This window comes from Leptonychotes weddellii, chromosome 9 (assembly GCF_054177405.1).
Source record: "Leptonychotes weddellii isolate Sample4059 chromosome 9, ASM5417740v2, whole genome shotgun sequence".
Taxonomy (NCBI): Eukaryota; Metazoa; Chordata; class Mammalia; order Carnivora; family Phocidae; genus Leptonychotes; species Leptonychotes weddellii.
The window spans coordinates 9,169,276-9,179,263 of NC_138377.1; the positions used below are offsets into that span (position 1 = coordinate 9,169,276).

The window sequence follows — 9,988 nt, forward strand, 5'->3', positions numbered from 1 at the left end:
TAAAAATCCAAAAATTCCTTATATTATGATTATTAGAATATTGGATTCATTTTTTTTCAAGATTTATATAATATGTTGAATGTTTAGAGTTAAAACTCTAAACCCCAACTACACATACTCCTCTCATCTTGCAGTTATTCAGTATTTTAGCATCATCTTGTTTGTGTATCCATCCAGTCATTATTTTAATTATTACTGCTTTATACTGTCAATGATCACTTAGAGTTCTCTACTTGACCAATTTCTTAGAGCATCAGTCCTTCATATATTTCACTCCTTCTTGGTTCAGTTTTTTTTTTTTTTTTAAAGATTTTATTTATTTATTTGAGACAGAGAGAATGAGATAGAGAGAGCATGAGAGGGAGGAGGGTCAGAGGGAGAAGCAGACTCCCTGCCGAGCAGGGAGCCCGATGCGGGACTCGATCCCGGGACTCCAGGATCATGACCTGAGCCAAAGGCAGTCGCTTAACCGACTGAGCCACCCAGGCGCCCTTCAGTTTTGTTCTTATTGTAATATATCTTTTAGTACTTGTTTCAGTTGAGAATATATTAGAAAATTTCTTATTTTCCTAATAGTTGATTTATTTAGCCATCACTCATTTTTTTTAAGATTTTTTATTTATTTGAGAGAGAGAAGTAGAGAGAGAGAGAACAGGAACAGGGAGAGGGGCAGACTCTCCGCCGAGCAGGGAGCCCGATGCGGGGCTCGATCCCAGGACCCCAGGATCATGACCTGAGCTGAAGGCAGATGCTTTTACCGACTGAGTCACCCAGGCGCCCCTAGCCATCGTTCTTAAATCAGAGCTTAGCTGGTAGAGAATTCCAGGTAAACAGTTATTTTTTTCTTATAATTTTAAAGACATTTTTTTCCATTATCTTCTAGCTTCCACTGTGCTGTTGAAAAGTTTGTTGTCAGTCTATCTGTAGAATGTCTTTTCTCTTGGTTGCTCTTAAAATGTTTCATTTGTCTTGGCTATTCTGTCAAGCTGTACCTAGTCACGCAGACTGTGACGTGAGCAGGTAAAACATTAGTTTATTTGTAATACTCTTAGGGATCACTGTGCTTCCCGAATAAGAGCAATTACGGCTTTCAGCAATTCTACAATTTTTAAAAAGTCTATTTTCCCTCTCCGAAACACTTACTAGGTAGATGTTCGATCTTCTCTTTCTATTCTTCATCTCCATCTCTTTGCTGTATACCGTGCAAGTTCTTCTGATCCTCTTCCCATTTCACCAACTCCCTCTTTGGCTATGTCTTATTTGCTGTTTAACCCGTCCACTCAGTTCCTTATGCCTATTTCATCTGTAGAATTTCTGCTTTGTTCTCACCTACCTGTTCTTTTTTCCTTTCTTTTTAAAGTGACTAGATCTCTTCTCAGGTTTTCCTTCATCTTTCATATGCTTGTCATTTAAAGGTTGTTTTTATAGCCTTTATCACATAGTTCTAATATTGGAAATTCTTTTTTTTTTTTAAGATTTTATTTATTTATTTCACAGAGAGAGACACAGTGAGAGAGGGAACAAAAGCAGGGAGAAGGGAGCCTGATGTGGGGCTCGATCCCAGGACCCTGGGATCATGACCTGAGCTGAAGGCAGATGCTTAACGACTGAGCCACCCAGGCACCCCTAATACTGGAAATTCTTATGGGGAATAATCTTGCTGCTTTTGGACTCTGCTGCTCTACCTCATGGTGGATTCTTTCTTTCCATGCTTTGTAATTTTAGTTTGTAAACCCATGTTCATCAGGATTGTAATTCTGGAAATTCTATTGGGCCTAGACTGAAGTCCTACCCATCCAGAGAGGTTTGAGGATTGATCTTGAGCTTACTTCTACCAAACACTCCAATGCTATTACCTGCTCTGTATCAATGTTACTTGACTTTTCATTCTGGGGACTCACAGAGCATGTAGGTATTTTAAATTCACACTCCAAATATGTTCAAAGATAGGCTCATGTTTACTAATTCTCAAGGGAAACTATAACTCTTTCTCAGTTCCTAGGCTCAGATCCCATTCTTTTTCACCTCTACATAAGAATATATTCTTTCCAAATCACCCTTTTACTAAATGTATACGCTTTCAATGGTTCTGACTTTCTGCTGGGGATGATTCAGAGCCAACTCCAAGCCTGAAACAGTCCCAAGACCTTCTCTGTGTGGGATTTAAAACACAAGTCACTAATGATAATTGGTACAGCCACTGTGGAAAAGAGTATGGAGCTTCCTCTAAAAATTAAAAACATAAATACCATATGATCCAGTAATTCCACTATTGGGTATTTACCCAAAGAAAATGAAAACATTAATTCAAAAAAAGATATATATACCCTTATAGTTACTGCAGTATTATCTACACTAGGCAAGTGTCCACTGATAGATGAGCGGATAAAGAAGATGTGTGTGTATACACACACACAGGAATATTACTTAGCCATGAAAAAGAATGAACTCTTGCCATTTGAGACAACACAGATAGACCTATAGAGTATTAGGCTAAGTGAAATATGTCAGACAGAGAAAGAAAGTGCACATAATTTCACTTATATGTGGAATCTGAAAAAGAAAACAATCAAAAAACAGACTCTTAAACATAGAGAACAAACTGGTGGTTGCCAGAGGGGGAAAGGGTGAGGGGATACATGAAACAGATAAAGGGGATTAAAAGATACAAACTTCCAGTTATAAAAATAAATAATTCATGGAGATGAAAAGTACAGCATTGGGAATATAGTCAATAATACTGTAATAATGTTGTATGATGACAGATATATTTATTGTGGTGAGCATTAAGTAATCTATAGAATTGTTGAATCAATGCAGTGTACACCTGAAATTAACGTAACACTGTATGTTGACTATACATCAACTAAAAATAAATAAATAAAATAAAATAAAATTAGATATATGTAAATCTAAAAAACAAAACTCAAGCCACAAAGCTCCTAAGACAAGTAACTCCCCTACCTCAGGACTGCTACAACAATATCAGCTTATATGTTTACCACTCTGGTTCTCAATTTCTTCTCCAATTTTGCCCCTTTCATTTTTACAAAATTACCTAAACATTTAAAATCATGTTCATTACATTTTGTCCAGCACTTCTATTGTTTTAAGTGGGACAATTTTCAAGTATCTAGACTGCCAGATTGCCAGGAAGAGAAGTCTCCAAAGCCCTTACCTTTCCATGCCTTTTCTCTTGATTAAATAAGGGAGAAGGTTCAATAAGCCAGCACTCTTTCTTAAACTATTTCCAAAAGCTTCCCATTACCCATGAAGAAAGTGGGAACACCCTAAGACTGAAGCTTTCTACAAGAAATAGTCATTTTGAGTTGGACACCTGGGAATGGGTACATGACAATAGAAGTGGGAGGACACTAAAGTGACAACTGGTTAGGAGGGCATTAATGTATAATGAATGTTCAAAACTAGGAATATCCTGATTTCAACATAATGGAAGGTCCTCTGTAATCAATCTCTATAGTGTACAGCACTGAAAGCACAAACTCATTATGGTTCTTCCTCTTAAAAAATGTATAATTTAAACACACCAAGCATAAAGAAAATTAAAAAATAAAATGACTTCTTTTCATTGTCTCTGGTACTGTGCCGTACCAGAGGATCTATTGTTTTAAGTGACCAAAAAAAAAAAAAAGGAGTAAGTTATTTTTCAGGAAGGATTTGAAAGAAGAAAAAAATGCTGATTATTTGGATAGTTAGAAAACATATTGTTCCAGGCAGAGTAGTAGTTTATAATCAGAAAGACTAAAGAGAAGATTATCATGGAACATTTAACATGGTAGAATGGACACAAGATGGTAAGAAAAAAGACAAGAGTATTTTAAATAGAATGAAAGCCTTGATATAAAATTAATTTTTTTTAATGGGGAGAATAAAAGGCTTATAGAAATGGACAACATGAATAAAGGAATATTCTGAATGTTCAAGAAGGAACAACAGAAACAGACCCCATCGAAAATAAACTTGGAACATTTGGAAATTGGAAGAGTTAACATTGCACATTGTTCTTAAGGACAGAGACGCTCCCAGTTGGCCCTGCCTTTCCGTTAAAATAGCGTCCCCCAGCTCCAACGAGGCTGCTGTGTGCCCTGGGCAAGCAGTATTTTTCCACTTCCTCGGTAGTGGGCCAGGGGAGACTAAACATAATGCAATACAGAAACCATTTTGAAGGCAAGATGACAAAAGATGAGATTACAATCTCAGAGGCCAAGAACCCAGAACTGGGGAGACAGACAAGTGATGAGAATTAAGGAGCACTCTACGGGATTTTACAAATGACAAGCTGATATTTTTCTACTTTGGGTATAAAAATGACATGCTGTGATGGCTTGCCCACTAATCAAGGGATGGTGAACTTGAAAAGGACCTTACGAGGTCATTTAGACCACTGGCTCATTTCATTTACAATATCTCTTCTCTTCTAAACCATATGACCCTCATTTCTCCAAATGTGAATGTTTAAGATACAGTTTATATATATGTATTTTTGCATAAAGTGTTTCCTTCCAGTGATACTTATTTGACCTCAGTAGAACTGCTCATGTTTAACTATACTGAAGCAACTAACCTAACAAGCATCGACACTGGTTAGAAAGAATGTTCCTGCCAGTTTTCAGTGTCCTGGGAACAAACACGGAGGCAAACTTACCTTTGTGAAAGCTCGGTAACACAGACCACACACCTCCACCAGGTAGGCCAGAGTAAAGACGGCGTTCTGAATTACAAAGCTGAGCAGTTTTGAAAATGGCTCCAACAGACTCTGCAATGAGATTGGGACCAAATAAAATCAATTGCTGATTCTTTCATTAAAAAAGAAAAAGTCTTAAAGTCTTCTGATACTTTAACTAATGGGATCCTTCCTTTATTTAAAATCTGGTGCCAGGTGGCTACTAGAGCAACTCTGTTGGTCTAACGAGAACAGAACTGGACCTTCAATCAGTGCCTTAAAGAGCATGATTTAATCATCTTATTGCTCCAAAAAAAATCCATTTTTCCAAGTGGCATCATTTATAAACCTTATCAACTCCGATCCTATCCTCATGTCCACTCCCAGCAATCAAGGCTCTATGAGGTTTGGATGAGGATTTTCCATTCTCTTTCTCAGAATCTGTAGGCATCTATGGGCTCATCCATCCAGCTCCTTTGAAACCTGACATCTCACTTAAATAGCACAAACCACCCTGCATGTAAGTACAAAGCACTATTAGCTTAGATAAAAACTCATCACCACCCAGCTTCCTGCCAGTGTTTATCAGGAAGGCACAGTTCTGGTTTCTCCATCTGAATCCCACCCATAAAGGGTCAGTTTTAGATCCATCTGCTCTCTGAAGTCATTTAGAACATTTATTGAGGACCTACTAAGTATCAGGCAGAGTTGGGTGCTTTTATATAGTTTATCTTGTTGAAACTTCTTATAACAATCCTGGAGAGACAGTATGTTATAATAGTTAATGACACAAGCTATAGAATCTCACACAATTATTTATAAAACTCCAGCACTCTGTGACCTGGAATAAATGATTTAACCTCTCTGGAGGTAAAATAGGGATAATCAGGGCCTCCACCTCATTCGTGTTGCTGTGAGAAATTGGGGAGGTAATGTAGGTAAAGGGCTTGGCAGCAGTGAGCCCTAGGTCACTGCTGTGACCTGCTTCAGAACTCTGGAGCTCTTGGTGTCCCTATTCTGCAGCTGAGGCTTAAGTAGGCAAGGAGCTTGCCTAAGGCCATACAGCTATTGAATGGAATTCAAATCCAAATTCCAGGGCAGTTTTCCAGAGGCAGAGAACTGCTCTTTAGGGAAGACAGAATTCTAACTGGGCTCCAAAAGATTTCCACACCATGATTTCCACTACTTCTCATCCTCCATAGTCCTAATGGTCTGGATTATAAAAGCAAACATGCTCAATGTGCAAAGGTAGGATCTGCAGGAAAGTACAGATGAGGAAATAAAAGTCCATCATCCCACCACCTCGTGATAACATTTTACATATCTCCCTGCCTGCTGCACTCCAGTTTACTTGGTTGAAATCTTACACATACACAATCCTACATTTTGTTAATTTCATTTTGTTAACACAATAACATAAGAAATTTCCAATGCTATTTAATTCTTCATAATCATCCATTTTAATGGCCAAAATGTCACATTTTATTATAACATCCCAATAAATGTTTTGTGTGAAATTTACATTTTCATTTTCTTCTTTAGAAGAGATCCCAGAAAAGGAATGATTCAAAGGATATGAAAATTTTTGAGATCCTTTTTCCTTATTGATACAAAAATAAATCCGTTACATGTTAGTTGCGCCTGAGGATAAGAATTCTGTCCTTTGTTTCTATTCCCCACAGAAACCTGTGTAGTGCTTTCCATATAGAAAATCTTAAAGGAACCCTTTGAAATAGTACTGCTGATTCAGTATTCTTTGCTCTATATAAACGTTGTTGACTTGAAATACTGATGATGGATGAATGGTGACAGGACTATAGCTCCAGTTGATACATAATGCATCTTTATTCATCAAAAAAAGGAACCTGAATTCAAACCTATATAGAAACTTGTTCTTTTACCCAGCAAAGCAGCACACAGATGGGGCAATAAGGCACAACAGAAAAATCAAGGAACTTGGAATCAAAGGATCTAGGTTCAAGTCTTAAACCTTCCACTAACCAGCTATGTAACCTTGGCCAAGACAATTAATCTCTCTGAGCCTATTTCCTTAGCTTTAAATGATCAGATTCGACCAAATGATCTCTTTGCAACTTTCCTGCATAAACTATTAGTTTATGAAAGCACAGTCAAGGTATAAAGTTACCGGGTATGTGGCTTCTTGGTATTTAACTAGTAGTTATAAGCCACTGCTATACAAACTATTGCATCAGTGTATATAATGCAGCCCAGGAATACAAAGGTGAATGAGACACAGTGCTGGACTTCAGGAAGCTCACAGTCTCACTGGGGAGACTTTCATACAATTTAAGTGCTACTACAGAGAGCTCTATCAAGTATTGTGGGATCTGATATAGAAGAAAGTTGCTACAGAGAATTCCAATTCACTTTTTTAATTTAAATGGGATTCAGATTCTCATCTTGAAGAATGAGAAGGAGTTCACCTCACCAACAAGAGCATAAAGCATTTCAGGCAGAGGAAATGGCCGAAGCCAAGGCAAGGAAGTATGAAATTAAATAAGATTATAAACATAAAGCAGTTAGCATAATGCCTGCCATATGGTAAGTGCTCAACAAACAGCGGTTGTTGTTTCGATGATAATGACGATGATTCTGGAAGTAGGCAGGAGGCATGGGGGATGGGACAAGTAGCCAAAGCTGAAATTAGAAAGGTAGGCTGGCAAATTAATGAAGTACCTTCTTGTATGCCACATTAAGGAATTTGGACACTCTCCTAAAAGAAATGAGAGGTGATCAAAGATGTTTAAGTAAGGAACCAGGGCAGTAAGGTCTGTGTTTGGAAGGATCACCTAGATCATAGTGTAGAGGACGGACTGGTGGTGGCCATGCCCAGGACAAAGAGGGCCAATTGTAAAAAACGATTTTGTGACGTATTAGAACTCTTCATACTAGAAACTTTCACCATGTTTGAAAGTGAAACATTCAGTACACAATTAACTATTTCTTCAGTATTACTACATGCCTGTCTTTTTAGATTACAAAATAACCAAATAACCAATGGGTTGTTTTTCTGGAACATACAATACATACCCTTGTGGCATTGGTAGAGGGTATCTTCAAGAGGCAAATCATAATTCTCAAACTGGAATCTAAAGAACACTGCGAACAAATATGAAAAAAATAAAAGTCAGTACCCTTCTTAATATATCTTTTGCTTCATGTATTTTTTATAAGCATTTATTTTGGGGGGGAAAAATCTCAAATATAGCTGCCTCCTTAGTTTTCTATGCCATATATTCATGTTGAAAAAAATCATTCTCAGGTTTAAAAAACTTAAACTATTAAATAATATTAAACAACTAAATAGTTAAACATACCTCCTAAACTATTTCTCAGATATATTCTTAAAATTAAATCAGACAGAGAGTTGGATAAAGAATTGAATGGATGGATGCATGGATGATGGATGGATGGATGGATGATGGAAAGATGGATGAATGGACAGACTGACAGATAGATGGGGAGGTAGATTATCAAATGTGTTCAACTCTAAAGAGGTACACTAATTTGTCAAAGGCCATGTTGGGAAAAAAACAAAACAAAACTACTCAGATCTATTTAAAACCATTAGGCTTATTAGTCCAAATAAGAACCAGTTTCATATGCCCTGCCTTTGCTACTGAAAGACATGACAAACACCTGCAAAAAAGCAGTAAAATTTCTACAAGAAAAAATGTATGCCTCCCAAATCTGTTAGAGTTGTATTTTGGCAAGATTCTACATCAAATGTACTTTTTAAATTGAGTTTACTGGTTGGGGGGGGATGTTACAACAAAAATAAGCAACATTATTTAACATTGTAAACATATCACAATAGTAGGTTATAGTTCAATCCCTGCAGCTGTGTACCATACTAACGTTTGAAGATAACAAATTAAGCCAGTGGTCCTCCAAGCAGAACCCCTGAACCGGCACCTTGAATTACTTAGAAATCTGTCAGAATGCAAATCCTCAGGCTGTACCTCCAATGAATCAGAAACTCTCAGTATCAGGTCCAAAAATCTGCTTTTAGCAAGTCCCGCAGGAACACTGATCCACCCTGAAGTCTGAGAGCCAATTCTCTAAACTGATGAGAACAAACTACAGAAGGTTTTTCAACGGTTTAATGTTTTCCCCAGATAGTAAAAACAAAGCAGAAGATGATCAGAGGCAGTGCCCAGACCTGATCTAGCAGGGCAAGTTCTTAAATAAATTCTGAAAGCGTTTTACAGGTACCTTCTAAGCGAACTACTGGTCTATTTAATCTGCTCAATACCCACCGGAGTTCATGTGACATTTACATTACTTTAAACCAGGGGCTGAGACTGGTTGTTCGTCAGGTCCCCATGGCGTTTTAAAAATCAGGAAGTATCATCTTCAAAACCACGGGAAGACCAACACTAGTAGGCCTGCATTCCCACACAATTGGCCAGTGTGCTGTAGCAGCTGGAGTCGTTAGAAGGGAGTGGTGCTGTCCATTTCTCAAGGGTCTCTGTCCTCTCTATTATCTTAAATCACTCATTAACCTTACAGTCAGGGTCCCTATGGGCAGGGCTGATGATCACAATTTAGGCTTACCAGTTGTTTGCAGGTAGCAAGAGTTCCAACTGGTTAAATATTTTGCTTCTAGCATCCATTTACAAGCATTTGAATTTGCCATGCCTGAGCCACCCCTTCTCTTCAAGTGTATGGCATTAAGCAATGAATAGCCCTGAATGGGGAGGTTTTATGGGGCCATGTTAAAATGTATCACTTGATTTCCTACATGTGCATGTACAGTATCTATATACATACATGGTTTCCAAGTACAATGCTAAACCTCTTTGTTTTGTTTGGATTTATTCAGCGACTCCAGATTTGTGAGCAGACAGGATCATGGGATGTGAGAGATGGTAAAGATCTCAGTATTCCCGCTTCTTGTGGGAACTTTAAACTCCAAGAAAACAGAGTACACCAAGCTAAGGGTCCCTGAATTATCCTTACAGACCTCATTTTGGGGTCATATATTCCAAATCTGCTAATTTGAAAAAGGGCATTATCAGGGGTGGTTCGTCTTTATAAAACATTTTTCGTACATGTAAGACTCATTTCAGAAACAGTGCTGCCGGGCGCCTGAGTGGCTCAGTTGGTTAAGCGACTGCCTTCGGCTCAGGTCATGATCCTGGAGTCCCGGGATTGAGTCCCGCATCGGGCTCCCTGCTCAGCAGGGAGTCTGCTTCTCCCTCTGACCCTCCTCCCTCTCATGCTCTCTGTCTCTCATTCTGTCTCAAATAAATAAATAAAATCTTTAAAAAAAAAAAAAAA

At 38.0% G+C, this 9,988-nt stretch overlaps 1 protein-coding gene across 10 annotated transcripts in view; it reads right to left on the bottom strand.

Moving 5' to 3' along the window:
• UNC79 (unc-79 subunit of NALCN channel complex) overlaps positions 1-9,988 on the bottom strand; it is a 240,667-nt gene that overhangs the window by 40,368 nt on the left and 190,311 nt on the right. For all 10 annotated transcript variants that reach the window (XM_081830011.1, XM_081830016.1, XM_081830010.1 and 7 more), the window contains 2 exons: positions 7,736-7,804; positions 4,667-4,777 (listed from right to left, as the gene is read on the bottom strand). In XM_081830011.1, the coding sequence (XP_081686137.1) occupies positions 4,667-4,777; positions 7,736-7,804 (180 nt within the window). The remainder of the gene's footprint in view (positions 1-4,666; positions 4,778-7,735; positions 7,805-9,988) is intronic.